This window comes from Atractosteus spatula, chromosome 27, assembly GCF_055471065.1.
Source record: "Atractosteus spatula isolate fAtrSpa1 chromosome 27, fAtrSpa1.hap1, whole genome shotgun sequence".
Lineage (NCBI taxonomy): Eukaryota > Metazoa > Chordata > Actinopteri > Semionotiformes > Lepisosteidae > Atractosteus > Atractosteus spatula.
Genome location: NC_142732.1, coordinates 7,990,012 through 8,010,875, shown reverse-complemented (window position 1 = coordinate 8,010,875; position 20,864 = coordinate 7,990,012). Strand labels below are relative to the sequence as shown.

Here is a 20,864-nt window from a genome sequence, read left to right as displayed (position 1 = left end):
TTGACACATGAAGTGCTCTAGCTGTAGTGTTTTGCAGGAAAGGTATAGCTAATATGAGGAAAGGCGGAAGATCCAAGACAGGCCTTTTACAAACCGGAATAGCAAAACCGCACTTTGTGCACGCACACGCACACGCACACGCACACGCACACGCACACGCACACAAGATCAGCAGGGATTTTGCCCGGCAAGAGAAACCAGGAGAGGGAAGAGTGCCGTCTGATTGGCTGCACAGAGATCAGAAGCGGTTTTATTAAGGCATGCTTTTTTTCAAGCCTCACAGACACACCTGACAACCATGACTTCAGCTGCGAGCGCCACTCATTTTGACACACTCTACCGCTCACAACACAGCTAAATTAAAAAATATATAAATCTCCCGCCCTCCCCCCACCAAACCGCTCACCTGATGATAAAAATCGTCGTCATCGAAGATTTCCTCATCCAGGTCTTTAAGATGTGCATTTGCTTTGAGTGCTGGCTCTTCTTCCTGCAAGCAGAAATGCACCTTGTCAGGACAAAATGGAGCAGATGAAGAAGTCCGCCTGAGATCAAGCTGAGACAGCGCTGCTCTAACCTTGGCCTTGCACACATAGGCAGAGGGGAGCACCCTGAGCCAAGAACCTGAATTATCCCGGATAATTATCCTGAATTATCACCGGTCCATAATGTGTGCGTTACCAGCAAATACTAGGTTTGTAAGACCCACAGCTCAACAAGGAAGAGGAAGGCAGCACGGCACTGATATACCCAGGAAACATGACTACTGGGACCCGGGCAGGGATCAATTCCTGCCCTGTTTTATCAAGGGAACCACATTTTTTCCTTTCGTGGCGCAGACGTTTCAGGTAAATGCAACCGAGACGCTGCACTTAGGGGGGTAGATTCAATTAAGATATGGTAACAGCGATGTTAATGCAGCCGTATCTTAATGCGGAGAAAACAAACGGTACCCAACGAGCCTGGGACTGGAGGCGGGCTGGCAGCCTGCACACAGGGCTGCCACGTTTTTTATTCAACCCCCCCCAAAATAAGCCGGCAAGGCACAGAAACATTACAGGGGGGAAAAAATGTCACGCATTTATAATCAACCGCACTCATATATAGCTGGAGATTTTAAACAATCTCACCCAGTAAGCTTGTGGGGGGATGTCTGTGCTTCAGCACTGGGAGCCAAGGCAGCAGTGACTCAGGGCCGTGTGAGGCCCTACCCTTGCCACCTGACTGACGGCAGCGATTCTGATCGCCGAGACGCACTCAGCACCCGATTGCCCCTGAAATGCAGCAGTGGTGCGTACGTCGGGCATTGATCTCGTTTCCCCACGCAAGACAGGGTTTTAAAGAATTCCATGAAAATGGAATACAGCTCCTGGCTTCAGGTGACCCTTCGGAATGAAAAAAGCCGTAAAGAACAATCAGCCAGGCCCTCCCCCTCCTCCTCACCTGTCCGAGCTGCTCGTTGCCGGTCCCGATCTTGGGTTCGGGCCGCCCCAGCACCCTGTAGTCCGAGCGCCGGGTCTGCGTGCGCTGCAGCAGTCGCCCCTGGTCCAGCAGCACGTGCTCGATCTGGGTCAGGATGTTCCGCTCGAATGCGCTGAAGCCCTGGAAAGACACCAGACCCATCGGCACACGCCGGCCACACCTTCACCCCTGCATCTCCCCCGTTGCAGCGCTGGGCTGCACTGCGAAGGATCTGCAATCTCTCGCAGGCATTATGCAATTCTCCATTCTCAAAATCCTAACTCCTTTGTGTTCCTATTGCAATATTTATCCCAGCTTAAAACGAATCGGATAAATTCACAATATTCCGACACGCCCCAAGTCAAAAGGATATTTTGTATCATTTTAAAGGATTGAACAAAAATGTATCTAAAATAAAATAATGTAAGTCTTACACTTGTTTATATTAATATTTACTTTTAGTCACAACAGCACCCCAGCCTTTTTTATTTTAAAGTAAGGTCTCAATATCATTTTGCCAACTTAAGCCTTCTAAAGACCCTGCTGACTTGAAGTCATACTTAGATGACACACTGGGTAGGTATTCATCCTTGAAAATAAAGGCATTAGAAGGTGCAAAAAGTAAAAAAAAAACGCTACAGTTCTTAAACGAGAGAATGATGTACAGGCTCGCTCTAAATAAGTATTTCCAGAGGACGGAGCAGACAATCTTCTCTTCAGGAAATAAAGATCAAAGCAGAATTAAGCAGTCAGATTTGTTCAATGCAAATTTGTGAGCCTCCAGCGGTCTTTCTCCAGTGGTGCCGCGGCTCCGCAGCAGCGCTCCGGCGTCGTACCGCGTGCGGAGCAGGGGAGGAGCAGGGAGGGTGCTTTGTGATGTTGCTGCGCAGTGTGCGGCGATGGGGATATTAGAGCTGCCAGGCTTCTCCCAGCCCCACCTCAAACGGATTTCCGTTCCAGAAAACGCTGACATCTCGCCGTCCTGCGAGCAAGCTTACTAAAGCCAAACTACAGTCCGGTTGGACTGCAATGGCACAGGGTGGACAAAGCCAAGGGTCGCCGCCACAGTAAAAAGGCCCTCTGCTGGTCTAGAGGCGCCACTACACCAGGGCCACAGCACCAGGGGAACGTGTGCAATTGGGACCATTAAGCTCTGTGCAACATACACTTTCCTTCTAAATCTGGCGCTGACATTCGAGACTTTACCTTTCTTTTCTCCTACCCATCGACATGGCACAAGCTCCAGATAAAAAATCAGAATAAAAAACTGCTTAAAGGTGTTACACTGCTAGTTTAAAGGAAGCAACAGGGCAAGAGGTGTAACCACGCACAGCACAGCTGAAGGGAAACGACAGCTGTCAGGCGTCTATGAGCCTGACTGGGGCGCAGTGCAGGCCGAAGGCGGAGTGCAGCAGAGGCCCTACCTTGCCCATCTTGCCCATGGTCAGCCGCGTCTTGTCGTGCCACTTCTGCAGCGTGGAGTCGCGGTAGGGCTGGAAAGCGGCAAAGCGTTTGGCCATGACTTCGGGGTACTCCTCCATCTCCAGTTTGCGCTTGGGGGGCCCTGCCCTGGCCCGCTTCTCCCCGCCCTCCTCTTCCTCGCTGGGCACCTCCTCCTCCTCCTTGTCGTCGTCCTCACTGCGGAGAGGCACCGGGTGAGGAGGAGCAGCACAGGCAGGCCTGACCTGGTGCCAGATGCTACAGATGCAGAGAACTGGCTACAGACCCCCTCAGCTACGTGGCACCCTGCGATTCCTTCAGCATGGCTGCTCGGAGTCCGTATCATACACGGACAAGCCACCCCATACGACTGTTCGTGCCTGCTCCGGTTTGTGGTTTGTGCTTGACCACAGCGGCCGAACCCCTACATCCAGACTGAGTTTTAACAAGGGGGGGGGCTCTGGACACTGCCGGACCGGACAAGCCTGCCTGCCGACTCCCCCTCATCTACCACAATACCCTTCCAGGAAGCATTCTCCCGTGTGTTAAACCTGCCGGGTCCCCGAGTCAAGTTCGGGACCCCGGAATTCAGTGGAGTGTCAGGGTTCAGGACCCAGGGGGAGCCACGTGCAGGCACAGGAGGAGAGGAGCAGGTCTGCGCACCAGGGCGGCTCCATGTCGATCAGCTCGCCGACGGCGCCCCTTCCAGCAACACTGTGGGCTGCAGCCACACCCATCAGCTGGGTCAGGACAGGGCTGCGGCTGCTGACCCACCTGATTTAGAGAGGCTTTGGACATTTCAGCTTCACCTTTAAAAACTGGCTTGTCGATCCATTTTTTTTGTTTTTTAAGCCAGGTGGCACATGGGGGAAAAAAACAGCCTCTCGGAGCTGGCACCCACCTATGCTGTGTAGCGCCAGTCTTGCCCAGTACGATGGCTCTCGTGTCAGGATGCTGGCAGAGGAGCTGGTCCTGCAGTTCCAGAAGGGACCTCTGCAGGGCCTTCAGAGCCTTGTGACCTGCGAGACAGAAAGAGCCTGAGAAACAGGAGCAGACGGGGACAGCTCAGCCCTGGCCATCCTCAAGTGCTGGGTTCCTGCATGATTAGGTGCACCTGCCAATTACTGAGTCCTGGACACACAGCTGATCTGACTTCTTACCCGCTTAATCGATTCAGCGACGCACTAAGGGCCGAGACAGGATGAAAACCAGAGACAAACGTGGTTGCCCACCCCTGGCACAATCTCAACAGGACGCTTGCCCGCAGAGCGGAGCCAGATCTATGGCAAACCATTTCTGCTCGCCTGTAGAAAGGAATCAGAGTTCCCGCAGCAGAACGGCACAGTCTCGGGGGGCCTGAGACACACAGGAAAAGACTCTGCTCATCGTGCTGCACCCAGTTAAAACATTCATCAGCACACTCGAACCACACGGGACCTGGAGAGTATCAGTCTGAACCCAGAAGCTGTTGGATTTTCGCCTCTTCCCGTTTCCCAGCAATTTCAGGTGCATGGGAAATTGCAATTCAAGGCGTTTCACAGGTCTTCCCAATATCGTACAGTCTTGGCACATCAGATGATGATTCATCCCCCTTGCCGGGTCTGTAACTGAGCCACGGAGAGTGGAAGGGAGAGGCTGGGAGGCCACGCTAAGGACATTCTGCATCTTTCAGGGCCACGTTTCCCGTTTTAAGCCGGCAGAGGAATTCATTAAAACATAAGTCCTCCTGAACTGCAAGCCTAATCCGACAGATTAATGGCGGAGCATGAAATCCGCAGTTCACATTCACAAAAGTTACAACTCAGGGGAGGGGCGCGGGGCTGCAGTGGATTATGGTAGTGCTGCGTTAATACACAAGTAATTTGATGAAAAGGGCCGATTGGCGACACACGTGCTCACCAGCAACTTCTGCTTCACTCAACACTTCAGAAACTCAAGAGCTGCCCCCCCTCCCCTGAAAACACCTGGTCACTTACTTCTGCTTTTCCTTTTTTTCTGAAAAAAAAGAAACATTAAGAGACAGCATTGATAAATTCAGTGCGAGGGCTCAGTTTTTACTCTCAAGGACAATTTCTGAATCAAACGCGAAACATCAGTAATAAAGCCGGCCTCCACAGTAGCCGGGATTATTCCACGACAGCGAGGTGATGTCTATGACGATACACGTCTGCTGCTCACGACAGCTTGCCCACGTTAAAGTAGGCGCCCTGTTTGCAACGGCCTCTGCCAGAAGGGTACAAACACACTTGAACAGAGTCACGCGCGACCAAGGAGCCAGGATCAGAAGATGGAGCCAACTGGACGTGCTCTGGAGCCCACTCCTGCAGAGGGGGGCCTCAGCTCAGCACGCCCTGGCTTGTGAGCTCATGTTTCTGGTGCTCAACCTACATCGCCATCCCTCTGCCTTCCCCCTCTGCTACTCCTTCCTGCAGAAGGGACAGGGGACAGGGGTCCACAACATCGGGCCCGGGGGCGAAACAGGCAGAGGTGCCGAGTAGGACATGCAGAAGTGAAACCCGTCCAAAAACAACAAACCAGCACCAGGCAACCATTGAGAGCTCAACAACCCACACTGGGAAGGAGACCCAGCAGCTCTGGAAAGCCAAGGCAGCAGAACTCACGGCAAAGGCCTCCAGCCACCCTGGACCACAGGCAGCAGGGTGGCCAAGGGGACCAGATCCCTGTGCTTGGAGCTCGGTGGGCCGCCATGCTTGCACCTCTGCAATAACAATCATTTAAAAAAATCATTCTCATTGGCATCGCTCAGAGGACATTTCCAAACTATCGCTCAAAATGACAGAGGAAGGCACGTGGGGTGACCTCTGAAACAATCCCACTCATTCAAACTCGCTGGGTCGCTCCTCTCTCTTCCCTTCATCCCTGGCAATTAATCCCACCAAACACGTTTGATTAAATCTTTTCAAGCAAATCCTTTGCTTTGCTTTTGTTAGTTCACTTCTTGTCAACATCCATTAAAATATGCCTTTAATTCTCAGACTCCGATCTCCTAAAAAAAAAAGCGCTTGCTTATCCCGCCGTCTTCAACTTTAATCAACTGTACACCAGCATTTTTTTTTCATTTCATAATAATGTGCTGTTTGGAATTCAGAAGGCAGGCTCAACATCAATCATTTGCTGGGATTTTTTTTCAACTGCAATAAATATGCAAATGAGCAAAAGCCAGTCACTGGTAATTTCAAGCTCAGCTCACTAGTGTTTAAAAAAAAAAAGACACAAATTTATTAATTGCCAGTGGCCAAAGGAATCCTATTACTGTGGGCATTGATTACAAAGCGGAGTGAGTGATTATTGTGAAGACTGCGGACTACCCATCCATGAGGGGGAAAATATTAAAAGCCCAGCCACAGTTGTCAAGCCCACATAACAAGATCACTAACATTACAGATCCCCACCATTAGAGATTTGTAAAAGGCAACCAACGGCCCACAAACACATTAAAATCCTTGACCATAACTTACTACACCTGCTGAGTACTTGTGTGAGGACACCTAGACCACACACAGATGTGAGATGCCGCTCACTCAGGGGTCAGCCTTGGCGACTGCACAGCTGGTTTTCGTCAAGGTGAGACTACACTATGTCTGGGTACATCTAAATCGCCTTCCAGTTTTGGGACTCCAGTCATGCCAAGAGTGCCCCCCATCAAAAGAGTCAGTAAGTACGTTTAAAGAGAAAACCTAAATAATGCCACAGATATAGACGGCAGAGGAACAGCCAGGCACACGGAGGACTGGTGCTGCAGACAGTGTTCAATCTCTTTAGGACACAAACGACAATGATGTCACATACGGAAAAGCAAGGTTGATCTGCACAGTTAGAATGAACAGAGTGCGAGAGTCTTGCCTGTGGACAGTGCAGGTACAGTGGTCAGGGCCACTCCGGGCACCGTGAGCAGCTCAGACTGTGGCGCCCAGAGCTTCACACACAGGCTTCACAAGGGCACGAAAACCCCAAACCACCAATTCAAACGCTGCAGGGCGACACTCAGCCCCAGCAAGAGAACACGAACAACCTGCTGCCGGTCGCTCTGAGACCCCAGCCCCCTCTCACACCCGGCACTGGGTCCGGTTCTTTCCCGATGGAAAGGAAAGAAATCCTTGACGATAAGACCAGGTTCACGAGCCCCGAGGAAAGCAAAACGGGTGGATTTAGACTCCAGTGTTGCCTTGCAACTGTGAGGAAAACTGTAACTCCAGCTCTCTTTGCTCTGGATGAAGTCGCGTGCATACTGCATGAGAAACAGGCACTGGATGACATGTTCAGTCATTCTTTGCTGGAAATAAAAGAGACACAATGTTTCGGCTGTGGAGCCTTCTTCATAATACACCTGAACAAGACCCCACTGCTGAAATGTGCGTCTCTGTCTTGTTTTTCCTTTTCTTTTTTACTAACTGGAATAAACCTTTGCTTGTTCCTTTGCAGCCTACGCATGCTGACGCAGCTCCCTGCTTGTACGTGCTCAGTCATCGTCAGGTGCGGTTTAAGCAGCTCGGTTAACGAGTTCTGATTAGTTACAGGAAGGGATTGCCTATATCAGGGCCACGACAACCACCTAGACAAAATACGATGAACAGTTTGGTATGGGGGGGGGGGGGGTGGGTGAGGGGAGATCACCCTGGCGTGCCGGGGGAAACGGTACAGCGGCCGACAAAGAAACGCTCCAGTCGAATTCAAACGCGCGCAGCTGGAGACAAAAGAGAGGAAAAAATGGGGGGGGGGGACCGGTACAATACTGCTTCCCTCCCAGAAATTTCATCTCCCATAAATTATAGCTGTAAACTTTTCTAGCAGCAAGGCCTAATTAATTCCTGTACTATACACAAAAGGAAATGCTGGGTGACAAATGGGAGCAAGGCTTGAAAGCTGCCAGGTCTGCAAAACATTTTCTACTTCAATTTATAAGCAATTTTGCAGTAAATCATCAACCAGAACTGGCTACTTCAGGAAACAGCCGCAATGGTGGAGAGAGGCCCTGTATTTGTATTTCATAAAAACAAGAGAGAGAGAGAAGGGAAAGGAAGAAGAAAAAAGACAAATTAACCCCTTGCAGTATGGAATGTGGAGATCCAGAGAGGGGAGAAATCTTTTGAGTCCAGACTGTCCTGCATTTGCCGTTCTCACCCAGCACTGGCAAGGAGGGCCTGAGGACGAGCCAGGCCTGGTGTCAGAACTTCAGGTTCTGCTCTCTACACCTCGCCACTCTAACAGAGGAAGCTGGATCAGGTGTACACAGGGACCCACCCACCTCCGAAAGACTGAAAGAACTGTCAGCTTTAATATGCTGAGTACATAACCCAAGCCCTGAAGAGGTCCAGTCCAGTAGATCTAACAGGTTCATTGCACCCAGCACCTAAAGACAGGGAGTCGAGAGTTCGGGTGGTCCAGGTGCCAATAAATTAAACCGATGGTGTGGTTTTTTTAGTCCGGGTGACGTGTGGGTGTTATGTGGTGCTGGGATGGAAAGCAAACCTACAGCAAGAGCTGTGCATCTCTGGCAAGGCGTTTGCGACATTGGCTGTGCAATTAGGCTGGACCTGATGGAGCTGCTCCGAATGCTGTAACCAGGCTGTGTGCTGAAAGATCACCTCACAAACACCCCACAACCCCCCTCCCTCCCCCCCCCCCTCGCCTCCATGTGAACTCCTCGTCTCCATCATCACACAGAAAATGACAGACGCAAATGAGGCTCTTCATGTTGCTGTTTGAAAAAACAACATTTTCCAAGTGCTTTTCACAGAGCTCTTGTAGCTCTTCACAATTCATCACCAGGCAAAAAACGGCATTTGTGTACCAGATGTGATTGCACAGTAAGTGCCTTATCTCCACACATTGCTAACAGTTTAAAAAAATCAAAAGAACAACATCAAAGGAAAACAAAAAAACAAACATCATGAAATGCAGATCCCGCTTCTGAAAACTTTCAATGCACACCTAAATGTCTTTTCCAAAAATTCCAAAACGCCATGCCAGAACAAAATCTAAACCTTCTTTGTGAAACATTCTCTCTATCCCAGACAAATATCTGTTACCTGTGTTACACCATGGCGAACAGTGCCACTCTATGACTAAGCACTGTAATTGCATACAAAACTAAAACTCCCGGGAAGAAAACCTGACCGTAACAATGCGGTTATATACTAATATACTATGATACAAGCAAGACAGGGTGCCCCAACCCATAAAAAGCAGAAGTCAGCTCTCCACGACTTCCCACAACACCCTTTACGGATTCTCCTCTTTCCTCGCTGGAAACCACACGTCTGCATCTGGTGTACAATATTAGTACACTTGTATTCAACTTAAGCTGGTTGCACAATTGATGAAGCATGCACCACAAGCCGTGAACAAAAACTGAAGAATAATTTGCTCAGCGTTAAACAGAAAACTGCTTGTAAGCACTTCATATCGTAACGTCTTAATATAATATATAAGCATCCTATACACATATAGTATACTTTCACACACATATATGTCGATACACATCACATGACTAACACAATGTACGCTGTGCACACACCCTCCCGATTTTACACACAAGAGTGCGCACACGGCACCTCATTTTCCTCTGCAAGTCGGCCTCCCGGCTCTGGTTTTAATTCCTGTTAACTGCATCGCCACGTGTCGCTGCTTCATTCTTTTTAATCGAACTGAATGACAGCACTGCTTGGTTGCACTCGCACAAGCCCGCTTTAATTGGAATGCATAAAAAAAGAAAGAAAAAAAAGACCTTCACCCGCGATCTGCCAGGGTAAAGGTCACCTGTGGGTTGCCAGCGTGCTATGGGAGCTGGAACCGAGCGAGGCCCAGAGACGGCAAGAGGGGAGGCCCGGTTTCTGATTCATCAGGAGGCCACCGATCCTCTGCAGACTCAACACAGGCCTTGTCCTCGTCGTGAAGAACGGAGCCGTTTTTTGGTAAAAGCCCCTCGTTCATTCAGGTACGATCATTAACCGATGATGAGGAGCAGCTATGCCACCATGGATGGCGAGTTCCACGTTCAAATCCTATCTGCAGTTCTCCCTGCATTGCGGGACAGCTATGACCCTGGCCCCCCCGTGATGAGTGGCGTTTGGCACCTGGACTCATTACTCTGCCCCGTTGAGAGCAGCTTCAGTGACCGTCTTCCACAGACTTGGAACCAGATACGACTGGCGCGTTTCGAAAGGTACTACCGTGGAAAACCCCAGCGGACTGACTGTGCACTGCAGCTCCCGGTGAAGCTGAGACCCCAGGAATGGGGGGGTGCAGCTCTGAAGCTGCAGTAACAGGGAGGTATTCACCCACCCCTTCTCTCTAGGCCAGTTCACACACACCACCCACAGCTCCGCACTCTAGGCCAGACAGGGGAGTGCATTCCCCTTTAAATCAATCCCGCCCGGACAGAAGCAGGATCGTCTACGGAAGAGCAATGAACAATGAGGCAATGGAGAGATCTGGGACAGAAAGGACTGAACCCATGGACATACAGGACAGACACAGGTAGGCAAGCAACGGACACTCACTGTTCTTCAGAGCACCAGCAAACTCGGCCCCGCCCCTCTTTTTGAACAAAGGGAAGGCCTGTGGCTGTGGCAGCTGATTGGCTGACAGGAGAGCCTTCTGCAATTTGATTCGCCCTTCCAACAGCTGGTCCCACAGCACTGACAATACAGAAGACAAGACAGTCAAAACAGAAAAAAAGAAAAATTTTCAAAAAAAGAAATTTCCAGGAAGTAACAATCCCACGTGAAATCCATGATCAATGACTTTGTTCACTGGTACTGCTTAGCTACTTTCACTACACACTACATAACAAAAATAAGCAATTTAGATTTAAAATCAGGAAGTGATTGACTGAGTGGATAGGAATTAACAGGTTAAGGGCAGATGGTATGAAGACACCACCACGAGCAACATTTGTTGACACAAATGGTTATTTTTTTTGTATCACGATTTATAACAAACAATGCATTCATAACATTCATTATGTGAAAAGGAGATGAGCAGGTTTAAAATGACTGCTGTATGGTGAAGTACATACACACATCATGTCTTCATAGTTGAGAGAGAAGGCAAGAGGATGTTAAGATCTCAAAAAACATGTTTAACAGTTTTGCTAATGTTATGTGAGCAAGATTTTTGACCAAAACAATAACATAACAGTATGAAATAGCCTATGCAGCTTTTAGTTAGGAGTTAGAAACGTAACTGACAAATTGCAGTTCTACACCGAACAGGGAGTGTGGAGTACATACCGAGCTGGTTTTTAACTGCTTTTCCTTTTTCAACTTCTTCGCTCACTTTTTCTTTGGAGAAAGTCATCACAGCATCTTCATCATCTTCCCGCTCCATCCCCTCCTCTTCCTCATCTCCTTCCATTTCCTCCTCTTCCTCCTCTCCTTCCGTTTCCTCCTCCTCACTCTCCCCTTCCTCCTCCATCCCTTCAGCTAATTTGCAAAAGTCTGTCTCCTTAGGAAAGACAAAATCATCGGCCTTCTTCTCCCTCAGCAGGGCCTTCATCTGTGTGCCGTCATCATCACTGATGTCAGAGTCTTCTCCCTCCTCATCTTCCTCTTCCGAGGTGCCTTCTGACAACTCCTCCTCCTCTTCCTCCTCCTCCTCTCCTGTACAAAAACGTGGAGTTTAGAGCCAGTCTCTAATACCACAGGAAGAGCAACTGTCTACAAGCATCCAGGGGGAGACACACAATCCCAGACACACTGTGTGACAAAAGGTGACTGTCCTTTCCAAGCCAGTGCTACATAAAAGGCATTTAATTAACTAAAGTATGGCAACAGCTTCTGTATCTGTAACACACGGGAAACCTGAACACACAGATCAACTGCAATGCATACAGACCATGGTATATTGGGGTTTATCATTTTAAACTGGGATTATTTGGGATGCAAAGTGCTATAAACATACATGGAATTATCATTATTATTAAACTACTCCATTCAACGTAGCAATTGTTGTGTCCAATACAAAACCACACTGAACATTTTGGGAAATTTCCCATAAAATACAACGGTTAGATTAGCAAGATGCAGCTGCCCGGTTCTCAGTACATTCAATACCCATCAGCAAGCTGTGAATGACAGCAGAAGAACAGATTAGTGCGTGCAGTAACCACCATGCTCACTTAGAAATGTAAATGAATTGCCTAATAGGTTTAAATTGATTAACGATGTCTCAAGTTTGAGTTGTAAATCTCTGCCTTAATCCAGGTATTTCCGTCTTTGGATAAGTACGGATTTCTTTAATTAACAGCGCTGCTATGCGTCGCTGTACAGTAACATGCAAACAAACACCCTGAGCTTAAGTGACGACGGCGCGTGTGGCGAGGGTGAGCGCTCCGGCATTGACGTGCAGCGCGAGTCTGAGAAAAGCACACAGATCGAATCCAGCGAACGCAGGGAGGCGTTCTACAACGCCTGGCTTGACTCGAGCTTTAGGTGGACACGGAGAGGAGAACAAAACGACTGTCCCTATGTGTAGGAACCGAGAGCAATGAAAACCTGAGAACTTCCCAAACAAATTGCGCAGGACACAGCTAGCAGCAGCTTCATAAAATAAAATGCGGAGCTGCATACCTCTCAGGTTAAGATTCTGTACTGCCACTAGAGGGCAGAGGTGAGCATGGGTTGGCTCTCTTTGTCACTGGAATTCTACAACTGCTTACCAGTGCAGCCCAGACTCTTTCACTGGGGAAAACGAACGAGTCCCTAATACACTTTCGATGCAGGCAGACAGGGTGTAAACACCTTATTGTTAGAAACCATTAGTAAGCAAATCTACGGTGTTCAAATAAAGGGGAGTTCATAGCCTGACATGCACTCTCTCAACGCACAGCTCTCATGGGGAAACTGCACAGTTCAGTACAGGTCACCGACACGAGTGCACTACAGTTACTCAAACTGGACCCAAGATGCATTTCCTCATGGACCACACAGCAGGGACAGAGAGCTGTTTTGGCAAGTGCAAAATAACAGTGCATCTTACGTGCAAGCTCAAACCAGTTAAGACATCCTCTTGGCTGTTTCACAGCAGAGCTGTGGGAGGACAGGGCTCAGCGGTGCCCTAGACTGCACCAGACGTATGGAAGCACACAGAAACAGCAGCCCTGGGTGCTGCCATTGTGTCTTGGTTGTTGGTGTTGGTTGGTTACCCATCTGGATGACGTGCTGGACTTAAATGATATCCTCATATCCAGTGGAAAAGAACAACCTTCTCATGCGTGAGAACTAAAAGGTCCCGACTCCCGAACGCCCCCTCGGGACTCGGCCCGGGAGAACGATCCTAGACTCACCGGAGCTCTCCGCGTCCCGGCGCAGCTCCTTGCGGGAGGTAGCCCTGCCCAGGTACCGCCGGTCCGTTTCGGCCAACAGCTCCGAGGCCCGCCGGCGCAGCCCGCTGACGGCAGCCTCTCCGTCTTCATTTTCCCCCTCGTCGAACTTCTCGATCACCTTGGCTTTCGTCTCTGGCAGCGGGGAAGGAGAAGCGGGAGAAGTTAGGTTCATGCGACAGGCGCGTGTGTGCGTGTGCGTGTGCGAGTGCGAGTGCGAGTGCGTGTGCGTGTGCGTGTGCGAGTGCGTGCGAGCGAGCGAGGGTTCGCTCCAGAGACACCCGAGTGTCCCACGATGCCTTGCGATTTAACGGCTCCTATTCAGACTGATGCGTTTACCCAACACAGAGACTAAAGCAGCAGGCGCGCAATAATGTGCAGATGTTAAAAAATCGAATTCCGGGTTTTGTTTCTTTGACATCGCACACAGACCCACACCTGTAATGAGTTTACACGGATCGCTCCCTGACTTTGAGTACTCGTGGTCCTCAGCGAGACCTGCTATGCGTCAGCATGCCTGTTTTCTTCAGCACATTCATTACCAAATAGCAATCAGTCAGCCCCACACTCACAAGTCACTGATTGAGTCATTTTGTAATGGCTGCTCCTGCGCTGTGACGATCCTGGTGTCAGCAGCCAGGCCATTTTTAGTCTGAGATCGCAGACACGGCGATTCTAAATGGATTCCTCACACAGTCACTCATTGCACAAGTGCCCTTTTTTAAGTACACTACTAGATATCAACTGGAGTGGTAATAATGCAAAGTGGTGCTTTCGATTATTCTGCCTCTCTAGAAACAACAAATACAGATGTATATGAAAGTCTTCCCTTGCTTAATTGGAACCTTTTCAAAGGGTGCACCTGCTTGAAACCAGGACATTTTAAGTTACTTACAAAATGAAACAGGTAAAAGGAAACAGACAACCTGTTTAAGAGCTCAAAACAAAGAGTTCTAATTAATCCAATTACTAATCGAATTGAGGGTTCAATGGCGTAACTGAAATGAGAGAAAACGAAAGCCGGCGGATGAGGGGGTTCCATCCATCTTCCAACCTCTTCACCCAATTCAGGGCCGTAGGGGAGCCGGAGCCTACCCCAGCAAGCAAGAAAACATGGCTTGCAACAACTTGGAGCTACAGCTCATAGCCAGCAACTCTATCCCCCTGCAAATCACAGCTGGCAGCCTGGCAGCCCACTGAACCTCAGCAGGTGTGAGCCTGGCCAGTACCTGGATGGGAGACCTCCTGGGAAAAACTTAGGTTGCTGCTGCAAGAGGTGTTAGTGGGGCCAGTAGGTGGCGCTCACCCTGCGTTCTGTGTGGGACCTAATGCCCCAATATAGTAAGAGCGACACTACACTGTAAAAAGGTGCAGTCCTTCGGATGAGACATAAAACCGAGGTCCTGACCCTCTGTGGCCATTAAAAATCCCAGGGTTTCTCGAAAAGGGTAGGGGTGTTACCCCGGTGTCCTGGCCAAATTTCCCCCCTGGCCTTTATCAATCCTAAGATTCCCCATCTCTGAACTGGCTTCATCACTCTGTTCTCCTCCCCACTGAGAGCTGGTGTGTGGGGAGCCTACTGGTGCATCATCCAGGTGGGGCTGCACACTGGTGGTGGTGGAGGGGAGTCCCATTACTTTGAAAGTGCTTTGAGTGGAGTGTCCAAAAAAGCGCTATATAAGTGTAAAGAATTATTATTTTAATATCACTTTAGTGTCTAATTTTAGGGTTTATGACAACTTCTTAAACATGCAAATTGTGCACTCTAAAAGCACATAAATTAAAAAATAACTAGTAATGTTATTTTACACCCTACAGAGTGTGATGAAGAATATTATAGCTCTTATTTCAAGACCTTTTACGTCAAATATAATATGTGAATTTAATTCTAATAGCCCTATTTAAGACTATGTAAGATTTGTATTCAATAAATGTATTAAAAGGTAAGCAGATTAATAAAAAATAAAACTGGCAGCCTGAATGAGTTGTTAGAGATGGCGAGTTTCTTTACTCTTGGGGACTTTAAAAAAGTACGTGATTTTAGACACTGTTAGTCTTCATATTCTGCTGATTAATAATAAATTGCTCATAAAACTATTTTGACATTACTCTCCCAATTAAATCTGTAACAAAGATAAGCTGTTCATTCAACAGGAAATGGGGACAATTTATCAGTATTAAACATATGCTGCATAGAGTAATTAAGCACCAAAATTAATGTTTAATTCGTTAAGATCTTTCCCATAAATTAAAATCTTAAAATCCAATTGTACTTTAAAATGTCCAGATCATAATACAGCCATAAACATTATGGTTATGTTATGATCATAACAAAGAAAAGTCTGACCTTCAGCATCTACACCCAGGAGCATCTTTTTTCTCTGAGCACAGACCTACTACGCGTTTCTTTAAACCACTAGAAAGCACCCCTGAACCATCCCATAAACCCACAGTTCTGTTGCTAAAGAAACAGTACAAACTCCTACTGGCTATCAATACTGATTAACCTAAGAAAAGGTCTGGACTTATGGGTAGGGACTGTGGGTTAGGAGAGCCTTCCTCTGCTTTGTAATAATAATAATAATAATAATAATAATAATAATAATAATGTAGCCAGTCAGAGTCCAGAATCCCTATGGAAAGACAGCGGTTTCAAGAACTTCCAACTTCAGCAAAAAGTAGAAAAATTGATTAAATGGGATTGATTAAGCATATGATTTGTGCAAATGAAGCAAGATGACAAACGTTTCATTACTGTATCTTCTGGACAATGTGGGGAAGCAATAAAAAAGGCAGACAAGGTTAGATAGGCAGTCAGAAGTGTATAATTTACATCAGAGGATGTTAAAACCGTATAATGCACTGTATGGTTAGGCCCCGTTTAGAATATTGTGTGGGAGTGTGGTTGACACGTTATAGAAAAGATGTTGCTGCTCTGGTACAAGTCCTGATGAAAGCACCCAGATACCCTACGCTGGCAGACTGACGCAGCTGAACCTTCCGAGTCCCGAACAAAGACTACGAGAGGACGTGGAGAAAGCAAATCCAAAACTCCCCAAAGGCACTGGCAAAGTTAATGCGGCGGACTTCAGAACCAACTGTGAAACACAAACCCAAGGACAGGAGTCCTTTGTGGCACCTTACACAAAGGGGTGTGGGGGTGTGGAACAAGTTGATGAAGCCGATCCCCCGTCTTCTTTGGAAAGAAGAAACGGCTGTACCAGGTCCTCGAATCAATGAAAGACCAAGTGGGTTTGTTGCAGGGGTGAATGCTGTTCTTATCTTCTAAAATACCGAATCCTTAACACCCACCAGTCCCTCAGAAATCCCAGTTTCATGACGTTGGAGACTTAATTGGCCAATAACTCACAAGCGCTCCCAGCCTTTAAAAACAGGCGACACCTGTGTACCGTGTATAACCTCCGGGCTCAAGATGTCCGCCCTGTCCTGCGGGGAGGCACACTCTCGCAGCCCGGGCAGGAGCGGTCGGCGGTGGCGAGCTAGCGGCAATATCCCCCCCCCCTATCCATTTCAGCGAGAGTGAAACCCACATTTCGTGGAAGTACTTTCATTTCCGACCGGCTGCTCAGCCTCCCCGCGAGTACTAACAGCGGGAAGCAGAGGCTCGTACGAAGCCGGGAAAGTTACTCTGGGCAACAGCCGGCGACGCATTTCGGCTGTGTTGTACAGGGGAAACAAGCTCGGCGACAGGACTGAGGGGCAGGTTAGCCCTGGGAAAAAAAAAAACACAAACCACGCTGCCGACCGAAGAGATGCCGGACCGGGACCAAACATGCGCTCAGCACGCCGAGCTGAGGGAAGAACCGCCCGTGCTGTGCTGCCGCTACAGCTTACGACGCTGTGGTTAAATCGTAAGAAACGACAATGCAGTCTTTCCTCTAAGGCGGAGGAAAGTACCCAGTTAAAAAATACAGCATACCTTCATCCTGGTCGTCCTCAGGGTCCAGGAATTTCGGTAAGGGGTTTAATAAATCCTCAAGCTGCTGAGATATGGACGCGGCCATCTTTGCTCAGCTGGAAGTGAAGCTCCGGAGAACAGCGGGCTGGCCTGGGCGTTTGCATAACTACGTCATCAGCGAGCCGCGTCAGAGTCCGGCGCCATGACAGTCCCGAAAGACACCGCCAAGAATAGGGGATTTCATCGTATTGAAGAAAATGGTATTCTTATCTGATTTACTCTTATTCGTCGTTCTGTATTGTTTTAAAGCAAACGCTTCTTTTTGTCAGATTTTTCTGCTGTTTGTTTCATACTGCTGTGTTCAGAATTATTTTATGTATAGTGAAATTGTATTCCCAAGATTTTTCCAGTGCTCCATGTCTAAAATAAACATTGCGATAATTAACTGAATTCTAGTGTTACAAGTATAATGGACATGGTGTACAAATTCATTCATCAAACTGTTTTGTCTTTTCTCTCCTAGCTGAAGATGAGTACCGCCTTCCATTAGCAGGTACAGGACAGGAGACGGACTGAGTAAATATTTTACTTGGCTGCATTCATCAACGCAGTGAAGGAGGAAACTTTTATACCATTGGTGATAGGGATGGAGAAGGCCTTGTGTTGTGTTTCTTCTCCAGATCCAACAGGTCAGCGTACAGAGGTGCGTGCTGTAGACAACTTACTTGGTCTGTCCGCTTAGCGCACAGTGTTATTGGCGTACAGTCTTCCACTCTCACCTCTCGACCTGCCTGGCCTGCAAATGTGCCGTGTGTGAACACCTGTTTATGACAATTAAGGTTTCTCATCAAGGAATTCACCACTATCGGAGCCTCCCCCCCCATGATACTTTCTACAGGCTAGCCAATAGCTCAGCGCTCCGTCTCGGAGAGACGCTAGCACATTCATGGAGCCAGCTACAAGGAAGAAGCAAGCTGCACGTGATTTTTTTTTTCTGTGGCAAAATCGCCAATTCCTTGCATCAATGCCAGCATGCGCCACAAGGAGAAAGTTTGTGTGGTCTATAACACAAAAGGCAGACACTCACAACCCTCTACTGTCGCACCTGAGATTTAAAATCATTCCGTGCTGTTAAAGAGCATTTATATTTAACATGTCGACGGGGTCGGTCAATCCAATATTCAATATTCAATCAATATGAATTTGAATTTAAACAGCTCTGCCCTCCTGGGTTGCTGTGCATTGAGTCAACAGTGTGGCCAAGCCCCAGACTCTAAAGATAGGCCTCTCAGCTGCACAGGCCTGCTTAACTCTGAGGACTATGTTTAATTCATAGGAGATTATACAGTGTGCAGCAGAGGAACTGCTAGGCTTGGTCAGCCCAAGCCACACAGTGCATTGATCCAGAAGCCGAGTGTACCGCTGAGATGTTTACTCAAGTCTTCTGCTGTGGATCAAAATTTTAAATTACAGAATTCCTAAGCAGACCGTATAATAATACAAACAAAGTCATTGTCAGTTCAGCTTCATAATATTCTGAATTAAAATCACATGGCAGTTTAGCAATGACAGACCACACAGATTTCGTATGCTGATGGAGAAAAACTATTTCACGCATGCACTTCGTGCAACATTTTGGGTTTTTTTTTCTTATTTCTGGATAAGAACTCTAAACCATTTAAAAAGCTTTTGTTCTACATGTTTCTGGGGGTGCAAAATCAGAAAATAATTATTGCGGATAACGTCGTGTTGGAATAAAAACGTCCGTCTTTGTTGCATGCCTGGCAGAAGCTAAATGCATATTTTCATGTGCAAGAGGTTCACGCACGTTTCTGAAAATGCAAAGCCCCATTGCCTGTCACCCATGCGCAGATGAAAGTACTAGCAAATCAGGTTCAAGCGTGTCAGAGCGGCCAGGAGAAAGAAGTGTGACTGTCTCGGTTTAGCTCTTACAGACTGTGGTTAATTGTCCTTGTCTCCACTGTTGCCACACATTCTGACGCAATTCTGCAAACGACCTTCTGCCAAATGCTGGGGTCAGGGGACTGGGTGACAGGAGGAACACGAATCGCTTCACCCAGCACCCACAGAGCGCCGAGGTTTCCTTTGTCATCCGCTTCCCTGCGTCCAGAACCCCGGCCCTCCTGGACAGCAAAACCACAAATGCTGTTTTTTGTACTGATTTAATAAAACAGAGCTTGACTGAAATTAATCACTCAGGTGTGTAAAAAAAAAAAAAAAAAAGCTTCAGTACTGTCTATGAAAATATAAAACAAAATATTTACCAAGATAAGATGTGCTCTTAGCAGTATTTCCTTATCGTTTAGATTATTACAGCAAGGACATTGTAGAACTCCTGAGCGTCCTTTAACAAGTTAAGGTTCCCCAGTCTTATTAATTTGGCTGATGCAAAGACACTTGGATATGTACCCATTCATACTGCTGGGCATCTTAACTAAAACAATCTGAGAGAGATACTGTACTCAAACCTCCCAACAGCTGTACCACACCCAGAATTTAAACCCACAACCTTCCACATGCCTGTCTGGCATCCTGTCCATGTTGCTGCTGACAATGTGGTGGCATTTACATTCAGGATATCAATGCAAAACTATCTTAAGGTCCTATAAATAGAGAAGCACTATTGTATACTGTAGTATACAGTATTTGACTTTGTAGCTTCCTGTATAGAACTCAGTATTTCAACAATTTAGCACGGTCAAGAATATGAAGACAGACCAACAAGACTGTAATTTCTTTCCTCGATCAAACGCTCTGGGGAGATTTAGAAAGTCTGACTTCGAGACAACATTTTAATCATTTACAGACCACAAAGCAGCACGCCTTTGGAAAGGCACTGAGTCATAACAGTATATCTGCTTTTCTATGGCAAAACTACAAGCATAAGAATGTGTGGAAAAAAATCACCGAATGACATTTTGTGCTACAAACAGCCACCAATGTGTTGCCGTCTGTAGATTAAAAATCTTTGTAATAAACAGTTTTAGGATGCCCAGTTTTGCTGAAACAGAGGCAAATGGCGAATAACCGTCTTTAAATAGAAAGCTTTAAGTTGATACTCAAACATCAGTGGTGCTAATGTGATGACTATGCCTGTTAACGTAACGTGCAACAAACAAAACCTTTGAGGTTACAGCGTCAGGCAATACACACACTTCAGTCAGAAGGAGCAAAGCTGTGTGAACTCAACGGGCGACACGAACGGTCACGTGGCGGGAGAAAATGCCGCTACTCTGCCCAATAAAAGTCTTGAACCACTCAGCATTTATATTTTCTAATTTTATTAAAAACTCACAAATTTATTCAACATGTCGTATTTATACAGTGAATGGTCTAATATGCACTGGAGGTCACATAAGCTTAGGTTTATTAGAACAATAAAATACATACTGTGAGGGGTTCCATATTTAAAGAAAACATAGCAGCTGCTGGCTGCATATTTGACCATCAATTTAAATAGTTTGGATTTTCCTTTAAAGACACAAAAATAAAACCTGTTGGTCTAAGTATGTTATATTAACATTTTTATGAATGTTATTTTCAGCAGACTAAAAAAATGTAAGAAGTAAAGACTTCTTATCTTTTTTTTTTAAACACACACTTTGTTTTAACACTTTCTGCAGTTAATGGTGCAAAGCACTTTTACAGTATTTGTGCTATATTTTTATTTGGCGGCTG

The 20,864-nt window shown here is 47.2% G+C and overlaps 1 protein-coding gene across 1 annotated transcript in view; it reads right to left on the bottom strand.

Moving 5' to 3' along the window:
* aatf (apoptosis antagonizing transcription factor) overlaps window positions 1–17,302 on the bottom strand; it is a 36,817-nt gene extending 19,515 nt beyond the window's left edge. The window contains exons 1-8 of the mRNA XM_088906658.1: window positions 17,187–17,302; window positions 13,211–13,381; window positions 11,157–11,525; window positions 10,425–10,562; window positions 3,803–3,920; window positions 2,886–3,099; window positions 1,444–1,602; window positions 407–490 (exon numbers count right to left, since the gene is read on the bottom strand). Coding sequence (XP_088762784.1) covers window positions 407–490; window positions 1,444–1,602; window positions 2,886–3,099; window positions 3,803–3,920; window positions 10,425–10,562; window positions 11,157–11,525; window positions 13,211–13,381; window positions 17,187–17,271 — 1,338 coding nt within the window. The 5' untranslated portion in view covers window positions 17,272–17,302. The remainder of the gene's footprint in view (window positions 1–406; window positions 491–1,443; window positions 1,603–2,885; window positions 3,100–3,802; window positions 3,921–10,424; window positions 10,563–11,156; window positions 11,526–13,210; window positions 13,382–17,186) is intronic.
* Window positions 17,303–20,864: the final 3,562 nt, after the last annotated feature.